Genomic DNA, 22,500 nt, shown 5'->3' with positions numbered 1-22,500 from the left:
CCCTGGCAGAATTTGAACTCAGAATGTAAACATGGATGAAAGTGAAATGCTGCTGAGCAGTTTGCCCAGTGTGGTAATGGTTCTGCAAAGATACGATGCTCAGGGAAAGTTTCCTTAGTAGGGGGTCATTTAGTGGTAACTGCTGACACCACCACTACCACCACCACCACTACCACCACTACTACCACCACCACTACCACCACTACCAGCACCACCACCACCAACACTACCACTACCACCACCACTACCACCACCAACACCACTACCACTACCACCACCACCACCACCACCACCAACACTACCACTACCACCACCACTACCACCACCAACACTACTACCACTACCACCACCACCACCACCACTACCAGCAGCAACAACAACAACAACAACAACAACACAGTTTACTTACTCCGGTTTGTAACTGATAATGTATCCAGTAACATTGGTAAACGGTTCTTGTTCAGCAGGTTGCCATTCCAACATAATGGAAGTCGATGAAGTCGCATAGAGTTTGGTCAAAGTTGGTGCTTTAGGTTGGCCTTGAAACGAAGAAATTCAAACATCAACCCTTTTTTTGTGACAATATCTGTTATTAAAATATGCTGCATTTGCTGCAATTAATTTTCAAATTAATAAAGAATTTCGAAAATAACTTTGCCGTTTTATTAAACTGGAGTCTGGAACATAAATTATCATGAAATTTTGAAAGAAGTTTTAATTTGGATCAGTTTAAAACAAGAAGTTTGTATCACAGAACCAATGGGACAGTTTCAGGTAGGACATTATCAAAAGGGTTAACTTTTTGTTAGCATATTTCTGTTGAAATACAATGAAATGTTTTTCATTTAATTTTGAAAATAAAATCTAACACGAACGTGACAGTAGGGTGGAGGGGGGTACACCACCGCTGTTTAGCCCTAGGAAGCATCGACGCCTCCCGATCGCTTTGACACATTTTTCCTGTGTCCTTATATACATTTATACACAGGAAAAATGTTGTCAAAGCCATCAAGAGGCGTCGATGCTTCCTAGGGCTAAACAGCGGTGGTGTACCCCCCTACTGTCACGTTCGTTTTAGATTGACAGTATACCAACCATTCTATCGCCCCACCACCGAGAGATTTAGAAATTTAGTATTTCTGAATTTGAAAATAAAGAATTTAGTAAAAGAAATTTGTCATTTGTAAATTGGTTTTTGGAACCTAAGTTAACAGGAAAATTTCAAGGAAGTTTTTAAAATAATAATATAATAATGAAATTATTGTATACAGTGCTCAGGTGCTCCACAACTTGTCAAAAGTGCATTTTGATCCCTTTAAAACAGGAAACTTGTATCACAGAACCAAGTCTCAAGTGGGCTGGGATCAAAATGGTTAAAATTTGTGTTACCTTATTTCTGTTGAAATACATTGTCACAGTTTTAATTAATTTTTAAAATAATGAAGAATTTCATAAAATATTTGTGTTGTTATTAAGCTAATGCTTGGAACAAAAATTAAATGAAATTTTAATTTAAATCAGTTTAAAATGAGAAGTTTGCATCTTAGAACCAAGGGGTCCTTAGGTGAGTTACAGAACACAAGACAGAGGGAGTTATGTCATATTTAACCCTTTTCTAACTACATTTCTATCAACCTAAACTTTTTTATTTTAGATAATTTCAAATATAATAAAGAATTTAGTGAAATAACTTTATCATTATTCAGCTGGTGTTCCAAACAAATTAACAAGAAATTTTAATGGCAAGTTTTAATTAGATCGCTTTAAAATGGGAAACTTGTATCACAGACCCAAGAGTAATCTCAAGTGGGCTGGTATCAAATGGTTAGAATTTATGTTACCTTATTTCAGTTTCAATTAATTAAAAAAATAACGAAGAATTTAGTAAAACAATCACATCATTATTAATATAACTATGGTAAGACCTCACCTGGAATTTGCATCACCGGTCTGGAACCCCTATCTTGCCCAGGATATCAATCGTCTGGAAGCCGTTCAGCAACGTGCAACCAAATGAATACCCTCCATCAGGTATTTGCGATATTCTGAATTCTTTACTTCCCTGGGCATGGATACATTGAAACACCAACGTCTGGCAGCTGACTTGGCAGACACCCATAGAATTATTAACCATCTTACAAACAATAACTCTGAGTACCTTTTCAAACTCCACCCATCTAACACCCGTGGGCATATTTACAAAGTCAGAAAACAGTACAGCTCCCATGACTTTCGGAAACATTTTTTCATGCTAAGAGTTGCTGAAGCATGGAACAAACTGCCGTCATCAGTTGTTGGTTGTCGGAGCACTGCATCCTTCAAAACTTCCATGCTTCCTGAGATTCGCCAACACTACACTTGATTTTCTCCCCTCCATACACACGCAAGCATGTATCTGACTCGTACACTGTTCACTTCCCAGACATTTGTACATTACTGCATATGCTTTATACGCACTTTTGACAAGTTGTGGTGCACCTGAGCACTGTATACAATAATCTCATTATTATTATTTTTTTTTTTTAATCTGGTATTTGGAACATAAATTAACATTTTAATTTAGGTCACTTTAAAATAGGACGTGTGTATTACAGGACCAAGGGCAGAACATATAGATTGATAGGGTCATACAATATTTAATAACTCTTTTGTAAAATTCATTTTTGTTGATACAAACTGCTTTAACTTGAGATATTTTCAAAAGTAACAAATAGTTTTCGTAAAATATCTTTTTCATTGTCAAAGCTAGTTTCTGGAGCATAAATCAAAGAGAAATTTTGATGGAAAGTTAAATTTAGATCAGTTTAAAATGAGAATTTTGTATCTTAGAACCAAGCAGACAAAATATCGCTAAGCATTTCGCCCGATGATTCTGCCAGCTCACTGCCCTTATAAGAAGGAGTATCATTATCAGAAAGAGTTTTTTCTGAAGGACTATCATTGCTTCAAGGGGTTTCATTAATGGGAGGAGCTTCATAGCTGGAAAAGGGGTTACAGTATTCCCTCACTACTTCGCAGTTCAACTTAGGTGAGTTACAGAACACATAAACAAGACAAGTTATGTAATATTTACATTTTTCTTATTATATTTCTATCAACCTAAACTTTTATTTTAGATAATTTCAAATATTACGATGACTTGATAGTAAAATAAAATTGCCGTTCTTCAGCTGGTGCTTAGAACTGAAATTACCACGGGAGTTTGATGGCAAGTTTTAATTTGAATCAATTTAAAACAGGAAGTTTTTTTTATCACAAAAACAAGGGATTCCTGGGTGAGTTAAAGAACACACAGACTGATAGAGTTATACAATATTTAACCAATTTGTAACTATTTTTGTTGTTATACACTGTTTTTATTTCAGTTAATTTTTTTAAATGGTGAAGAATTTGGTAAAGTAGAAGATAAATTAACGTGAAATTTCGAAGGAGGGCAATGAATTAGATTACTTTAAACCAGGTAGTTTGTATCATAGAACCAAGGAGAATCTCAGGTGGGTTGGAATCAAAAAGGTGAACTATTTTGTGGCCATATTTCTGTTGAAGTAATGTTACCTTTGTTCTAATCAATTTAGAAAATAATAAAGAATTTAATTAAACAACTTTGTTGTTAATAAGATGATGTCTGGAACAAAACACAAAATTTTAATGGAAGGTTTTAATTTAGACCATTTTAAAACATGAAAGTTATATTATAGAATGGAGTAGTCATGGGTGGGTTGGTATGAAAAATTAAAATTTTTAACATATCTCAGAGGTATTAGCATGTTAATGAAACCAAAATATTAATTCTTAATGTCCTGTTGAAAAATCTCTATGTCAAAGGCCCAATATTGTTGCCTCAAGGAGTATCTTTGCCTCAAGACATTCAACCCTGGTCCTAACGTTCTTCCTGTTTTATGTTCAAGCCAGCCAGATCCTGCCTCTCACACCTATCCTACAATATCACTCTACAATTGTAAATTTGAAATCTTGAAGCTACAAGATAATGCTTTATCATCATCATTGTTCGACCGTGGTCGAGACAATGGAATTTACCATGCTACGCCAGACTTCACGGTCCATCATGGCATTACGGAGGTCCTGTTGCTGAATGCCTGTATCTCTGGAGATTACATCATGGTAGGAGAGTGTGCGCCCTCTGGTATCACGAGCAGATGGCTTTCAGAGGAGAAGAGTAGAAATTACCTCATTTTCAGCTCTACAACAATGTCCAGCAAACTGGACTCTCCTACCTTTCACAAGAGATGACACAGGTGGTAGTTTCCTGTATATTTGCATTTTGGTTGGATGACGCTTCCACGAGAGATTTTGAGCTCTCATAAGGAGGCGAGTGTAGGTTCCATCCAACCGCCTCTCAAGCTTCTTTGATAACGTCCAGGTTTCTGAGCCATATAGTAGAATTGGTTCAACTGTGGCTTTGAAGATTTCAAGTTTGAAGTCTCTACTTAGATTTGATGACCAGATCTTATGCATGTCATTACAGGCTGACCAGGCCATACCCTTTCTAGTTAGAAAATCTTTTCCAGATGATGATATGTATGACTCAAGATATTTATAATCAGAAACCACATTTAAGGAGGCGAGTGTAGGTTCCATCCAACCGCCTCTCAAGCTTTTTGATAACGTCCAGGTTTCTGAGCCATATAGTAGAATTGGTTCAACTGTGGCTTTGAAGATTTCAAGTTTGAAGTCTCTACATAGATTTGATGACCAGATCTTATGCATGTCATTACAGGCTGACCAGGCCATACCCTTTCTAGTTAGAAAATCTTTTCCAGATGATGATATGTATGACTCAAGATATTTATAATCAGAAACCACATTTAAGGAGGCGAGTGTAGGTTCCATCCAACCGCCTCTCAAGCTTTTTGATAACGTCCAGGTTTCTGAGCCATATAGTAGAATTGGTTCGACTGTGGCTTTGAAGATTTCAAGTTTGAAGTCTCTACTTAGATTTGATGACCAGATCTTATGCATGTCATTACAGGCTGACCAGGCCATACCCTTTCTAGTTAGAAAATCTTTTCCAGATGATGATATGTATGACCCAAGATATTTGTAATCAGAAACCATATTTAAGGGCGCATTGTTGAGAGTATGGGTGATGCAATCAATGTTGGACAGGCACTTGTTTATAATGCTTAATTAATTTGAACCTAAGTTAATGAATACACATTACATTTGACAGAGTAATCTGAATGCTAAGGGGTTAGAACCAGCCATGTTAGGCCCCAATATTCCACCTGATTTATATTAAGCTTGACCCAATCCAGCCTGTTGCACCTATCCTATAATGTCATTTTAAAAATATACATTTATGTCATAAAAATCTAGAAGCTATAAGACAATGCATGATTAATACAAAACTGTGAATAAATAAAGATTACATTTGACCGAATATGGGATGTTTCACAATAAGAAGGAGTATCTATTTCTTTACTACTCACAAGGGACTAAACACAGAGGGGACACACAAGGACAGACAAACAGATTAAGTCAATTATATCAACCCCAGTGTGAAACTGGTACTTATTTAATTGACCCTGAAAGGGTGAAAGGCAAAGTCGACTTCAGCAGAATTTGAACTCAGAACGTAGTGGCAGACGAAATACCGCTAAGCATTTCACCTGGCGTGCTAATGATTCTGCCAGCTCGTCGCCCTTATAAGAAGGAGTATCATTATCAGAAAGAGTTTTTCTGAAGGACTATCATTACTTCAAGGGGTTTCATTAATGGGAGGAGCTTCATAGCTGGAAAAGGGATTACAGTGATCCCTCGCTATTTCATGGTTCAACTATCGTGGATTCACGACTTCGCGGATTTTTAATATATATATATATATATATATAATAGAAATATTAAAATTACTAAGTCTCTCTAAAGGAGATTACGGCAGCGTTACTGGATATTAATATTTATCGCCAAACTAATATGGCAGTCTAAATATAAGACTAAAGCTGTCGCTGGTTAGCTCCAAGAGGCCACTGCCTCTAGCTAGCTATATGACACACGAACCTGCGTCCATTACAACCTTCGAACAGGGGAGGTCAGCCGCTTCACCTTACTGGTCAGACATCTGCAGACATGTTTCAGGGTTGTTGCCCTTTATCAATGCAGTGTAGTCAAACCCAGCAGGTGTCGCTACCGACCGTCTGTTTGAAGATTTTATTTACCTAGTTTCAGTGGAATACATCCACTTGTTTTCAATAATAGAAATATTAAAATTACTAAGTCTCTCTAAAGGAGATTATATATATGAACGCCTAAAATTTTTACTTAAATCCATTAAAATATTAATAATAAATATTATTTCCTAGTCTAGGAACAACAAAATAAGCACAAAGTAGCAAAAAAGCATATGCAGGAGTATTTGAACTTAAGACGGGCTGTGATTGGTGTAATGGAGAGGGACCTGTGATTGGTGCTTTGACCGATGCTCAGATCCACAGCATCTTCCCTTGTCCCTTTCTCTCTCATCGCCATTTCGCTTCAAGCTTTCTTGTAGTGAGTGAATTTTTTCTTTCTTTGTGTTGAACTTTGGGTTTTCATCCCCTACAATGGCTCCCAAGCATGCTGCTTCTTCCAAGGCTGGTACTGGCAGCGAAGAAGAAGAAACACAGCAAGAAACGGAAGAAGTTGTCGACCAAATTGGCTTGACTTTGGAATGGCTGGCCAAGCTCTGCAACCTTGCTAAAGAATTGAAAGAGGGGTCACAGGAATGAGTCGACGATATGGTTTGTTCTGTGCAATTTTGCAACTAGGTCGACGAAGTCCTGAATCCCTACAAGATGCTCTTTGAACGGAAAAAGAAGCAGTGGCAGCAACTTTCTATCAAGTTTTTGCGGCTTTGCAAAAAAGACCCAGTGCCTGCTGCTACTACTACAGCTGCACCTTCGGAAGAAGTGGAAGAGGTGTCCCAGGAAAGGGCACCGCCATCAGCTTCATCATCATCATTTTTACTGCGCAGCAAATTCATCACCACCATCAACTTCTTTCATGTTGAGTACAGTAACAATCTTTATTTTTCTTAATCTAAAGTGTTATTGCTTAACAGTTGTCTTTGTTGTTAATTGACTACTGTAATGGGTGGGTTGTTAACAGTACAGGGAGGGTTTTAAAAGTCCAAATACACGTTAAATATATTTCTTTATTGCCCACAAGGGGCTAAACATAGAGAGGACAAACAAGGATAGACAAAAGGATTAAGTCGATTACATCGACCCCAGTGCGAAACTGGTACTTTATCTATCGACCCCGAAAGGATGAAAGGCAAAGTGGACCTCGGTGGAATTTGAACTCAGAACGTAATGGCAGACTAAATATGGCTACACATTTCACCTGGCATGCTAACGTTTCTGCCAGCTGACTGCCTCAACGCCAGCTCGCGTTAAATAAATACTGTAAATATGGTGTCCCTACTTCATTGAAATTCAGTTATCGTGGCCGGCCTCAGAACCAATCTACCACGATAAATGAGGGATCACTGTAGTCTTTCAGAAAGAGTATCATTATGAGAAATTATCATCATCATGATTTTCCTTGCTAGCATGGGTTGGACAGGTTGACAAGAGCTGGCTAGGCAGAAGACTGTGCCAAGTGCTATTGGTTATTTGGCATGCGTTCTATGGCTGGATGCCCTCCTTAATGCCATTCAGTCCACAAAGTTCACTGGGTGCATTTCACGTGGCACCAGCACTAATGGGGTAACCAAGTAACTTGCAAAAGCAAGACAAAGTCCCCTTAGCACCTTTTCAAACTCCACCTGTCCAACACCCGTGGACATATTTACAAAGTCAGAAAATAGCACAGCTCCCATGACTTTAGGAAACATTTTTTCACGCTGAGAGTTGCTGAAGCATGGAACAAACTGCCGGCATCAGTTGTTAGTTGTCGGAGCACTGCATCCTTCAAAACTTCCATGCTTCCTGAGATTCGCCAACACTACACCTGCTTTTCTCCCCTGCATACACACGCAAGCATGTATCTGACTCATACACTGCTCACTTCCCAGACATTTGTACATTACTGCATATGCTTTACACACACTTTCTGACAAGTTGTGGTGCACTTGAGCACTGTATACAATAATTTCATTATTATTATTATCATTATAGATGGGTGCCTTGCTCTGAAGGAGATACAGCGGTACCCCAATTGGATAGAAAAGGCGGGAAAGAGTGAGATGGAGAGGTTGAGAAAGATGGTAGCAGAGATGTGTCAAGACACATTTCAAAGGTACAATGGTGGGGTGAATATAGGTGAAGTGATAGTGAGGATTGGATGGGGTGAGTGGGCAACGGGGAGAGAGGGAGATAAGAAAATGAAACCTTAAAACTCGGAGTACTTACCAACAATACAAACAGGAACTGTAGAGGAGACATTGTAAACTCTAGTGGCAGCCACACAGGTGTAGTTACCTGAAAATAAGAAAAATAAAAAAATAAAATAAATAAATTGGTGCAGGCGTGGCTCTGTGGTTAAGAAGTTTGCTTCCTAACTACATGGTTTTGGGTTCAGTCCCACTGCTTGGCACCTTGGGCAAGTGTCTTATACTATAGCCTCAAGACAACTACAGATTTGTGAGTGGATTTGGTGGATGGAAACTGAAAGAAGCCCATCGTATGTGTGTGTGTGTGTTTTCCACCACTGCTTGGCAGTTGGTGTTGGTGTGTTTATGTCTCTGTAACTTAACAGTTTGGCAAACGAGATCAACATAATAAGCACCGGTCTCAAAAAAATGTATTGGATTAATTCATTCGACTAGAAATTCTTCGAGGCAGTGCCCCAGCATGGCCACAGTCTAATGACTGAAACAAGGAAGAGGAAAATAAGCAAAAGAACTAAATGAAAGCAACCCTAATATGACCATCACCCCGGAAGAGATGTAAGTTGATATTGAACTCACAAGTTCAGATTTAAACAGTAAAACAACAATTGAAAATTATAGAGTGTTACAGCCACCCTTGTCTCATACATCGCACTGATCCCCACCCCTGCAATAAAATGCACCCCTCATTGCAGTGGGTGGACAAGGCTAGTATATATATATATATATATGTATACCATATTGTAATCGTCATCACCACTGTACAACCACCAGCATCCAACTCTTCCTTTTCACCTTTTTCATCGTCATCAGCAGCAGCTGCGTCGTAGTCATCGACGTTGTCGTCATTGCCACCATCATCATCATCATCGCCACCATCACCACCATCAGCAGCAGCAGCAGCACCACCACCACCATCATCATCATCGCCACCATCACCACCACCATCACCATCATCATCGTCGTCATCATCATCATCATCACCATCACCATCATCATCATCATCGCCACCATCACCACCACCATCATCACCATCATCATCGTCGTCATCATCATCATCATCATCGCCACCACCACCGCCACCATCATCATCGCCACCACCACCACCATCATCATCATCATCATCGTCATCATCGCCACCATCATCGCCATCACCACCACCACCATCATCATCATCATCATCGTCATCATCGCCACCATCATCGCCATCACCACCGCCACCATCATCATCATCATCATCGCCACCGCCACCACCACCACCACCATCATCATCATCATCAGGTGTGGTAAGAAGTCTGTTTCCCGAGTGTGTAGATCTGGGTTCAGTCCCACTGCATGGCACTTTGGTCAAGGGTCCTCTGCTTTAGCTTTGGGTTGACCTAAACCTTGTGAGTGGAGCTGGGAGGTGGAAACTGAAAGGAACTTGTCATATGTATATGTATGTGTGTGTGTATTCTCTGTAAGCCTAATACTTATTCTATCGGTCTCTTTTGCTGAACCGCTAAGTTACGGGGATGTAAACACACCAGCATCGGTTGTCAAGCGATGTTGGGTGCACAAACACAGACACAAACATATACACACACATATACATATATATATTTTTTTTATTTATTTATTTTTATTTATTTAGTTTCAGCTCACAAGCTGTGGCCATGCTGGGGCACCGCCATATATATATATATAATATATATATATATATATATATATTATATATATATATACACATATATACAACGGGCTTCTTTCAGTTTCCGTATACCAAATCCACTCATAAGGCTTTGGTCAGCCCGAGGCTATAGTATAAGACACTTGCCCTAGGTGCCATGCAGTGGGACTGAACCAGAAACCATGTGGTTCGTAAGCTCTCCTACGCCTATGTTTAAGTCTTGTGATTAGGAAGGGCATCCAGCTGTAGAAATCAAACCAAAATAGACAACTAGAGCTGGGTGCAACTCTCCAGCTCACCAGCTCTCCAGCTTACCAGCTCTCCAGTCAAACCATCTAACCCATTCCAGCATGGAAAATGGATGTTAAATGACAATGACGACGACAATGGCATTTCTGCTTAATTTGCTCCTGCTAATTAATTAATTAATTCTCTGAACCATTTTTGAACAGTTTAGTCATTGTTTGTCATATATCAAACAATTTTTATGCCACACAGATTGCAGCAAATATCTACAGAATCACAGCCAAGTTTATTAAACTCAAATATGTTCCAACATGTCTATCTAGACTACACACGCTATCATTCATTCTAAAATTAATTAAAGTTAATTAAACTTCTGAGATGAGTGGTTGCTAATATGAATATAATTCTTCGGTCAATTAATTTTGTCTTTATGGTTAGAAAATGTATCAATATTTACATTAAGAATAGATGTGAATATTAAGTGTCTTTTATTTTTATTGTTTTTGTCTCTGAATCTGTGATAAATCGTTTACAAAATTTATATTCGTTTTAAATAAAATCATTAAAGATATTGTTTATTTTTTCTTTCTTTTACTTGTTTCAGTCATTTGACTGCGGCCATGCTGGAGCACCGCCTTTAGTCGAGCTAATCGACCCCGGGACTTATTCTTTGTAAGCCCAGTACTTATTCTATCGGTCTCTTTTACCGAACCGCTAAGTGACGGGGACGTAAACACACCAGCATTGGTTGTCAAGCAATGCTAGGGGGACAAACACAGACACACAAACACACACACACACACACATATATATATATATATATACACATATACGACAGGCTTCTTTCAGTTTCCATCTACCAAATCCACTCACAAGGCTTTGGTCGGCCCGGGGCTATAGCAGAAGACACTTGCCCATGATGCCATGCAGTGGGACTGAATCCGGAACCATGTGGTTGGTTAGCAAGCTACTTACCACACAGCCACTCCTGCGCCTATATATTGTTTATTTTTGACTTGATTCAGTCATTAGACAGCAGCCATACTGGAGCACACTGCTTTGAAAGGTTGGATTTAGTCCAGTGATTCATATGGGCCTTGAGGCTCCATATAAGATTTTTGGGGTCCACGCAACAAAATGGTAAATTAGGGACCCACAATAGTATTTTAAAGACCCCCAGAAAAAAATTTCCTTTATTTTTATTGTTTTTGTCTCTGAATCTGTGATAAATCATTCACAAAATTTATATTCATTTTAAATAAAATCATTAAAGATATTGTTTATTTTCGACTTGATTCAGTCATTAGACTGCGGCCATGCTGGAGCACACCACTTTGAATGGTGGGTTTAGTCCAGTGATTCATATGGGCCTTGAGGCTCCATATAAGATTTTTGGGGTCCACACAACAAAATGGTAAATTAGGGATCCACAATGGTATTTTAAAGGCCCCCCCCCCAAATTTTCCTTAAGATGTATGTATTGGTTATATATTTCAAGAAACAACAAGGTTTCTTTCTCTAATATTTTACAGGGTCCAACCTACACAAGTTATTGTGTGGAAGTCAAAATAGGGATTTTGAAAGAAGTTTCTATAAAACTAGATTTTAGATATTGAATGGATATGGGAGTTCACCAGAATAAAATAATAACCAAAGGGGATCCATGCAAGCAAAGCAGCTAATTGGGGACCTACTGCAATACTTATTTATTTATTTAAAGCCTGGTTCTTATTCTATTGGTCACATTTACCAAACCACTAAGTTATAAGGATATAAACAAACCAACACTGGTTCTCAAGCAGTATTGGGGGACAAACAAACCAACAAACAAACATACACACACTTTATATATGAAAGGCTTCTTTCAGTTTCCTCTCAATGAAATCCACTCACAAGTCTTTGGTTGGCCTGAGGCTAGAGTAGAAGACTTGGGCCCAAGGTTCCATGCAGTGGGATTGAACCCAGAACCATGTAATTGGAAAGCACACACACCAACACTTGTATATATATTCACATATCATTGTCATGGTATCGACCAGATGTTTGGATGTTGTTACACATCACTGGTCACAATGCGTTATGCATTGTATTAGCTTTCGAATAATGCCACCCCACTGGCTTAGTGAGCAGGCCAACATTCTACCCCCTGGTCAGAAGGCTATTCTATCACAGGGGGACCCACTTACAGCTGAGTAGACTGGAGCAATATGAAATGAAGTGTTTTGCTCAAGAACAAAATGTGCCACCCTGTGTGGGAATTGAAACCACAATCTAGCAATCACAAGTACAACATTGTAACTACTAGGCTGCATGCCTTCGTATATAAATATGAATATCTGCAGATATGGGTATATGTAGGTATGCATTCATATAAATATGAACGCATACCTATAAATGGATATAGGGAGAATTCACCAAAAAAGCAAAAGACAAAGACAGGTGGTGTAGAAAACAAACAGAAGTATTAGTATAACACTCGGGAATTGAAAAAGTCTTTTACATTTCGAGCCTACGCTCTTCTACAGAAAGGGATATATATATAGGGAGAATTCACGAAAAAAACAAAAGATGAAGACAGGTGGTGTACAAAACAAACAGATGTATTAGTGTAATGCTCGGGAATAGAAAAAGTCTTTTACGTTTCGAGCCTACACTCTTCTATAGAAAGGAATAAATACATATATATATACATATATATATATATATATATATAGGGAGAATTCAGGAAAAAAACAAAAGACGAAGACAGGTGGTGTAGAAAACAAACAGATGTATTAGTATAACGCTCGGGAATTGAAAAAGTCTTTAACATTTCGAGCCTATGCTCTTCCACAGAAAGAAACAAGGAGAGAAACAAGGAGAGAAAAAAATGTGTGTAGTAGCTACCGATCTACCATGGCAACTGTATATATTTCTTTATATATTTCTGTATATATTTCTTTACTGCCGACAAGGGGCTAAACAAGGACAGACATAGGTATTAAGTCGATTACATCGACCCCAGTGCGAAACTGGTACTTTATTTATCGACCCTGAAAGGATGAAAGGCAAAGTCGACCTCGGCGGAATTTGAACTCGGAACATAGCGGCAGACGAAATACTGCTCAGCATTTTGCCCGGCGTGCTAACGTTTCTGCCAGCTCGCCGCCTTCAATATATGTATATATCTATATGGCAACTGTATATATGTATATTTATATATATTTCTTTACTACCCACAAGGGGCTAAACACAGAGGAGACAAACAAGGACAGACAAACGGATTAAGTCGATTACATCGACCCCAGTGCGAAACTGGTACTTTATTTATCGACCCTGAAAGGATGAAAGGCAAAGTCGACCTCAGCGGAATTTGAACTCGGAACATAGCGGCAGACGAAATACTGCTCAGCATTTTGCCCGGCGTGCTAACGTTTCTGCCAGCTCGCCGCCTTCAGTATATGTATATATGTATATGGTGACTGTATATATGTATATGTATATATGCATATACATACATATATACATATCCATTACACAAAACTTATATGTCTTCAAAATCAATTAAACATTAAGAATGTTTATTAAAAAACTGTAATTATTTTTCTGCAGTCAATGTGAATCTTGACATTATTCTTCTCCGGTAAAATTGATATAAGCCTATTTCCAATCACTAATAATTCAATCAATAATAGAAGCAATCAATAACAGCTAACCCTATTTCCAACCACTAATGGCTAAACACAGACCGTAATTGAAGCACTTATTAGTCATTGCAGCTCAATATTGACATAAAATAGAATTTACGAGCAGAAAGAGAGAAATTCTTTATAAAATTTTCAATGACTTTTTGTCAGACAACGTAAGTATGGAAGGTAAATATTGGAATTACAGCAATAATGTTGATAACGATAATGATTTTATAAATATATCTTAATGTATATTTGCACGTGGAATGGTTTTTAACAATTATTACAGCGCTTGATTTAGTTAAGAGAGTAATGATATCATTATGATAAAAACCTCAAAAAGCTTTGTGAAATACAGCTAATCATGGTCTCATGTCCAAAATATTAATTTACTTCACTGTTCAGCAGTTTCACATTTTGGCCAGGAAACCCTGGGTGGCTGTATCTCACAGGGATTTTTGTGGCTTTTATAATAATAATAATAATAATAATAATAATAATAATAATAATAATAGTTGTAATAGTAATATTCAGGGACCTTTTGAGTAGGATAGGCTACTTGACCAGAAGAAAATTCTAACTGGGCCCCACCTGCAAGGTCATGCGCTGTTTATCTTGATATGAGATCACCATGCCACGCAAATATGGTTGTGATGCATGTGCCTAGTGTACCCTTATCAGACGGGTAGTCATGATGGGTATACTGGGCTTCGTATATTTTACCCCAGTGTCACTTTGATGGCATGCACTGCTCTCTCACTCAGTAATAATAATAATATAATAATAATAAAATAATAATAATAATAAATAATAATAATAGTTGTAATAGTAATATTCAGGGACCTTTTGAGTAGGATAGGCTACTTGACCAGAAGAAAATTCTAACTGGGCCCCACCTGCAAGGTCATGCGCTGTTTATCTTGATATGAGATCACCATGCCACGCAAATATGGTTGTGATGCATGTGCCTAGTGTACCCTTATCAGACGGGTAGTCATGATGGGTATACTGGGCTTCGTATATTTTACCCCAGTGTCACTTTGATGGCATGCACTGCTCTCTCACTCAGTAATAATAATAATAATAATAATAATAATAATAATAATAATTCTATGAAAAATACTATCTGTAATTCCCAGCACATTTTAATCAGTAAATATTGTCAAAAGTACTTCCAAATGTACATAATAGCAAACACCTTTTACTGGCATCTTACCACGAAATTACTTTTAAAACAAACTTCTAATTTTCTTATGTTTTGACAGACATTCTCTTGAACAATACCCTGTGGAAAAAACCAATAATATGGCACCTTAGTATTAGCACCAACTTGAATTCTAACTTGTTGTCTCTTGAGGTCTCTAGGTGAGGTTGGAGTCAACTTGTACAAATAATGATAATAATAATATAATAATAATAATAATAATAATAATAATAACAACAATAATAATAATAATAATAATAATAATAATAATAACAATAATAATAATAATAATGAAGATGATAATAATAATAATAATAATAATAATAATAATAATAATAATAATAATAATAATCATAATAATGAAATATATGGCACACTAGGCATAACAACAACATGAACTTCCAACCCTGTTGTCTCTTGAGGTCTCTGGGTGAGACTTGGAGCCAACTTGTACAAATGTAAAGCAAAAGTCAAACATAGAATAATAATAATAATAATAATAATAATAACTGCCCTGATGCAGTACCAGCAGTGGCTCTCATGGCTTCTGATCTTAACTGGTTGGAAGTGTTTCATGTACATTGTTTTGTCTTGGTATAAAGATGGGTTTTACAGCAAAATTCTGCTCAATACCACAGATTGCTTGTCAGTTGTTGACCTTAACCAGTTGAGCATGTCCCTTAGTGGCTGATGATATGTGCATCTCTGATCACGAGCAGCAGAAATAGTGGGGGAGCATCATAGCCATGTGTTGAGAGGGATTCTTTTGGGTTTGAATAATTCACCTCTGGAAACATAGGTGTTTCATTTAACATCCTTAAATAACCTTCAATTGGGGACCTTTTGAGTGGGATGGGTTACTTGACCACAAGAAAATTCTAATTGGGCCCCACCTGCAAGGTCATGTGCTGTTTATCTTGATATGAGATCACCATGTCATGCACATATAGTTGTGATGCATGTGCCTAGTGTACTCTTATCAGACGGGTAGTCATGATGGGTATACTGGTCTTCCTTTTGACATTTGATAGCTTTTACTTTTAGCTTACTTTAGAAGCAAATTGTGTTTAATTTTGTTTACAGCTGTTAGTTCAGTGTCAATTTTAACATAGAGGGCAAAAACGAACATTTTGGCCATGCTCTCCTTTTTTTATATTTGTAAAGGCAAGAAAGCTGCTGGGACTCACAAAGGGGAATGTGAAGATTATGGTGTTGATTGTTTAACAGAACGCACATGTCAGAAATGGTTTTAAAAATTCCATTCTGGAGACTTTTCACTCAAAGATGACCAACATTCTGGTCGGCCTACAGAAATTGATGATGACTGGGTCATAGCCGTAACTGAATCTGATTGTAATATAACTGAGTGAAAGATTGCAGAGAAGTTAAATGTATCACACGGAATAATTGAAAATCACTTAAAATGTCTTGGACTCGTTAAGAAGCTCAATATTTGGGTTCCACATTAATTGAAGAGATTCACTTAACACAACGAATCAGTATTTGTGATATGCATCTCAAACGCAATGAAATCGACCTTTTTTGTAAGGAATCGTCACTGGTGATGAAAAATCGATTGTCTAGAATAACATCAATTGAAAACGATCATAGTCCAAGCATAATGAACCAGCAGAAACCAGATCGAAATTGCATAAAAAAAGGTTATGTTGTCAGTTTGGTGGGATTACAAAGGTGTTGTGTATTTTGTGCTGCTTCCAAGGAACCAAAGGATCAATTAAGATGTTTACAGTCAACAACTAATGAAACTAGAGGAAGCATTCAATGAAAGAAAAACAGCCAGAATTGGCAAATCGTAAAGCAATCATGTTCCACCATGACAACGCTAGACCACACATGTCTTTGCTAACTCGTGAAAAATTATTGGTGCCTGGTTAAGAAGTGATGTCACATCCATCATATAGCCCTGACCTTGCACCATTAGATTACCATTCATTTGGAAGTTTGCAAAATTCTTTGAATGGTAAAACTTTCAATAATGATGATGACCTGAAATCAAATTTGCTTCTGTTTTTGTCTGATAAAGACCAGAAGTTCTATAAGCATGGAATCATGAAGTTGCCAGAAAGATGGCAAAAGGTCATAGAATAAAATAGAAAAAATATAGATTATTGTTCATTCTTTGTATGAGAAAAAAATGACTTTTATTTCACACTAAACAACCGAAATTACTTTCTTCCCAACCCAAAGTATAGCTACCAAATTTAGCTTTAAATATTTCAGACTAAAAACTAAATAATTTTTCTGCAAATGAAAAAATGATTGATTAAAACAAAATCGAAAAGTCATATTTGTCAGATTACAGATTGTAGAAGTACTTTTAGGAAATCAAACTGCTATAATTACATATCATTTCACATGTGTGTGCATGCATATATATGTGTGTGTGCGTGTGTGTGTGTATGCGTAATTGTGTGTATTATATATAATATATATATTATATATATACACATATACATATATATATACATACATATATACATATATATATATATATATATATATATATATATATACACACACACATATATATATGCATATATTATATATATATATATATATATATATATACATACACACATATGCATATATATATATATATATATATATATATATATACATATGTGTGTGCATGTACACACATACATAAGATGCACTATTAATGAGAGTGAACACTTCATCTGATTTATGTACATACAATTTGATGCACATGCAACATAATATCTAACACTATATATTATTCAGATAGGAATTAGAAGCAGTGCTAATGTTCTAAGCATTACTGAACACACACTGTCAATGTATGTACTTTGCTTGTTCATTGGTAGACTGCGAATTGCAGCGGTGGAGATGACTCTCTCAAAGTGCTGGATGTTAAAACACCAGAAAAATCCCAGACAGGTGACACATCTCACTCCAGATCCCATCCAGGAGCGATGGATATCAATATTTCACCAATTTTGTGGCTTATCAATATCATGTACCTGGACTGAATTGGGGCAAACTGAATAGCCTGTCCATGATTATATGCAAGATAATGTACATATTAGAGTAGTTGTATACTGTCAACTTAATGTGACAGTCCCATGAAGAGAATCACACCACTGCTATTTAGCCCTAGGAAGCATCAACGCTTCCTGTCAGCCTTGACACATTTCCTGTGTCCTTATGTTTATAAGGGGGAGATAAGCACCTCCACCCAGCTAAGCCTGCATCCAGAGACTAGTTTCTGAGTATTTGCTCGTCATCAGTCTGGAGTAGCATGGCCTGCTAGTTGGAGATGCCTGTCTAGACCTTGTAAACATATAAGAATTCTAGTGAAATAAATCCGCTGATTACAAAAATAGAAATGTTACATTTCTAAATATCTCAGAGAGATATAAGCAGTGGTAGTACGATAGAGCAGTTGTATACTGTCAACTTAATGTGACAGTCCCATAAAGGGAATCACACCACCGCTATTTAGCCCTAGGAAGCACCAGCCATGTACATATTATATCTTGTAAACTTTGAGAGTGCTGAATGTGTCTGATATTTTACCGACAAGAACGTAAATTTTGAACACAGTACAGCTGAGAAAACAGCAGAAAGACTGAATATTTCAAACTTATAAAATGGATAAAAGTTACCAGCAGGTGGCTCCAGGTTAGTTGCTGGCAACTTTTTTCTATTTTATAAGGGTAAAATCCAATCCTTCTTTGCTTTTTTCACAGCTGTACTACATTCGAAATTTACTTTCTTCTCTATTATATATTATATATAAACAATATATATTATATATATTATATATAAACTATATACCATAGCGGATCTATTTTTAGCGCAAGAGTCGACTATATAGTGGTCACTCTCTTATATTTGTGCATAAATTTTTTTTTGTATCCCTGGTTTTTATGCGCTAAGCCACTTGGTGTTAAATTGATGGTACTATTAAATTAATATCCAATTTTTCACCCTTATTTTTGATTTTAATTATACTGCAGTAAATATTTTATGCAGTATTTGTTTCCGGAAGTCTTAGTGCACTTTTAGCGAGGGAATTTGAAATCATAACTGCGAGTATAATTGATTAAACAACACGTGTGTTTGACGTTATGTTAAAATGGGAAACTAAAATGAACATTATCAACACCACATGGTGTTTTATTTTCAAAGAAGATAAGCACTGGCCGATACCAGTGCCGCCTCGACTGACTTCCGTGCCGGTGGCACGTAAAATGCACCAATCCGACCGTGGCCGTTGCCAGCCTCACCTGGCACCTGTGCCGGTGGCACGTAAAAAGCACCCACTACACTCACGGAGTCGTTGGCGTTAGAAAGGGCATCCAGCTGTAGAAACATTGCCAGATCAGACTGGAGCCTGGTGCAGCCTTCTGTTCTTCCCAGATCCCCGGTCGAACCGTCCAACCCATGCTAGCATGGAGAACGGACGTTAAACGATGATGATGATGATGATGATGATAAGAAAAGCAGCAGAAATCTACAGGAAGATATGGTGTCATGTAAGCAGGGAATGCTGTTATAGATCATGTTCCAGAAGTGGTTTTCTAGATTTTGATCAGGAAATTTTTCCTGTTCATGATGCACCTCACTCTAGCCAGCCAACAGAAATTATCAGGGACACCAACTCCTTTTATAAGTCCTGGATGATAGCAAATATTTGCTAAATATCGAAAACTTGTGTTGAAAACCACCAACATCAACTTGATTATATCAGTAGGTTCACTGTTTGGATCTCACATCAGTTGAAGGAAACTAACCTCACCCAGTAGACTTCCATCTGTAAATCATTGCAGAAGCTGGAAGAAAATGATTAGTTTTTATAGGCGTAGGAGTGGCTGTGTGGTAAGTAGCTTGCTTACCAACCACATGGTTCTGGGTTCAGTCCCACTGTGTGTCACCTTGGGCAAGTGTCTTCTACTAAAGCCTCGACCCGACCAAAGCCTTGTGAGTGGATTTGGTAGACGGAAACTGAAAAGAAGCCCGTCGTTTATATATATATATATGTGTGTATATGTTTGTGTGTCTGTGTTTGACCCCCCGACAATCGCTTGGCAACCAACGCTGGTGTGTTTAAGTCCGTGTAACTTAGCGGTTTGGCAAAAGAGACCGATAGAATGAGTACTAGGCTTACAAAGAATAAGTCGATTTGCTCAACTAAAGGCGGTGCTCCAGCATGGCCACAGTCAAATGACTGAAACAAGTAAAAGAGTAAAAGAGTAAAAGAATGTGACAAGAGATGAAAACAGATCATCCATAACAATGTGAAGTGCATATGATGATGGGGGAAGCATCTCCAGAGCAGAATTTCATCAGAAGAAGGCTTTATTTTCAATTTAGTGGGAAGGGTGTTGTCTTTTCCAAGCTTCTTTCCATGACAGGACCATCAATTTGGATGCCTAGTGTGACCAGCTGGACAAATTAAATGCAGCAATTCACCAGAATCAGCCAACATTTGCTAACTGAAACGTCATCGTTTTTCATCGACAAGTATATATATGCATACACACATACACATACACACACAGACATATATATCATCTGATATGTAAGCTAAGCCATGATGGATACCTAATACTGTACACTTCAGATAATATACCCACTCTATTGACAAATATATGAGTGCATCTTTTTCCCAACTTATGGACTTTTAGATGACTTATGCTATATATATATATAATATTAATTAGAGACAAAACCACTATTATGCAAATCAAACAAAGAAAGACTTAATCCAATACATAAAAATTTTTATATAAATTAAATATAATTAAAATATCCACTACGATCGTTTCTTGTCACTTCTATGGACATTCATCAGGTGGTTTCTAGACCTTCTATGCAATTTTATATATATATATATATATATATATATAACTGAATTCTGTTTTAAAATGATGTGTTTTGAAGTTTGCATTCGGTAAAATTTTGTTTATTTTTAGTAGTTTTGACCGCATTGGTCCCTCTTAGCGTGTGGTATCTACGATTAGTAGTACCCTCAATATAATATAAATGAATATTTTCAAAGAGGAAGAATTTACGGATTTTTTCTCTTACGAGGTTTTTCACGCTGACTACTGATAATTTCTTTTAAAGATTTTATGCTCAATTGTTAATTAATATATATATATATATATTACTCTTTACTCTTTTACTTGTTTCAGTCATTTGACTGTGGCTATGCTGGAGCACCGCCTTTAGTCGAGCAAATCGACCCCAGGACTTATTCTTTGTAAGCCTAGTACATATTCTATCAGTTTCTTTTGCCGAACCGGTAAGTGACAGGGACATATAGACACACACACACACACACATATATATATATATATATATATATACGATGGGCTTTTTTCAGTTTCCATCTACCAAATCCACTCACAAGGCTTTGGTCGGCCCGGGGCTATAGCAGAAGACACTTGCCCAAGATGCCACGCAGTGGGACTGAACCCTCAACTATGTGGTTGGTTAGCAAGCTACTTACCACACAGCCACTCCTGCGCCTATATATACGATGGGCTTCTTTCAGTTTCCGCCTACCAAATCCATTCACAAGGCTTTGGTCGGTCCAAGGCTATAGTAGAAGACACTTGCCCAAGATGCCACACAATGGGACTGAACCCAGAACCATGTGGTTCGTAAGCAAGCTACTTACCACACAGCCACTCCTGCGCCTATATATACGATGGGCTTCTTTCAGTTTCCGCCTACCAAATCCATTCACAAGGCTTTGGTCGGTCCAAGGCTATAGTAGAAGACACTTGCCCAAGATGCCACACAATGGGACTGAACCCAGAACCATGTGGTTCGTAAGCAAGCTACTTACCACACAGCCACTCCTACGCCAATATATATATATAAATATATTCACAAAGACACAGACACAGACCATAAAGCCGATGACTGTTTGATTTGGTAGTAAAAGTACATTTCTAATCTAAGTTTATGGTCTAATTTTGAGGTAGTTAAAGTGATTGTGTGTTTATTTTGGACAGCTTTGAGTTGGAAATGCTTTTGTTAAATCGAGATGGCAATGTTAAGCTGGGTTAAGATTCTAAACAATAAATTGTATTTATGGTCATGAAATCATGACATGTTGAGACATGTATGTGTGTGTGTACGTACAAGAGCATGTGTGCATGTGTTCACACACAAACACACACGCACAGAGACATACATATACATATGTGTATATGTATATATATATATATATATATATACATACATACATATATGCATGTATAATTACATACACACACATATATATATATATATGTATGTATGTATGTATGTATGTATGTATGTATGTATGTATGTGTGTATGTATGTATGTATGTATGTATGTGTACTCTTTCTTGCGAGTCAGATG

At 37.4% G+C, this 22,500-nt stretch overlaps 1 protein-coding gene across 1 annotated transcript in view; it reads right to left on the bottom strand.

The window, feature by feature from the left end:
* The window catches only part of LOC115225742 (roundabout homolog 2-like), a 571,297-nt gene that overhangs the window by 98,875 nt on the left and 449,922 nt on the right, over positions 1 to 22,500 (bottom strand). Inside the window, exons 14-15 of the mRNA XM_036514525.1 lie at positions 8,352 to 8,420; positions 410 to 539 (exon numbers count right to left, since the gene is read on the bottom strand). Coding sequence (XP_036370418.1) covers positions 410 to 539; positions 8,352 to 8,420 — 199 coding nt within the window. The remainder of the gene's footprint in view (positions 1 to 409; positions 540 to 8,351; positions 8,421 to 22,500) is intronic.

Source organism: Octopus sinensis, linkage group LG28 (assembly GCF_006345805.1).
Source record: "Octopus sinensis linkage group LG28, ASM634580v1, whole genome shotgun sequence".
Classification (NCBI taxonomy): Eukaryota; Metazoa; Mollusca; class Cephalopoda; order Octopoda; family Octopodidae; genus Octopus; species Octopus sinensis.
The sequence above is the reverse complement of the archived record's forward strand: the minus strand, read 5'-3'. Positions and strand labels throughout refer to the sequence as shown.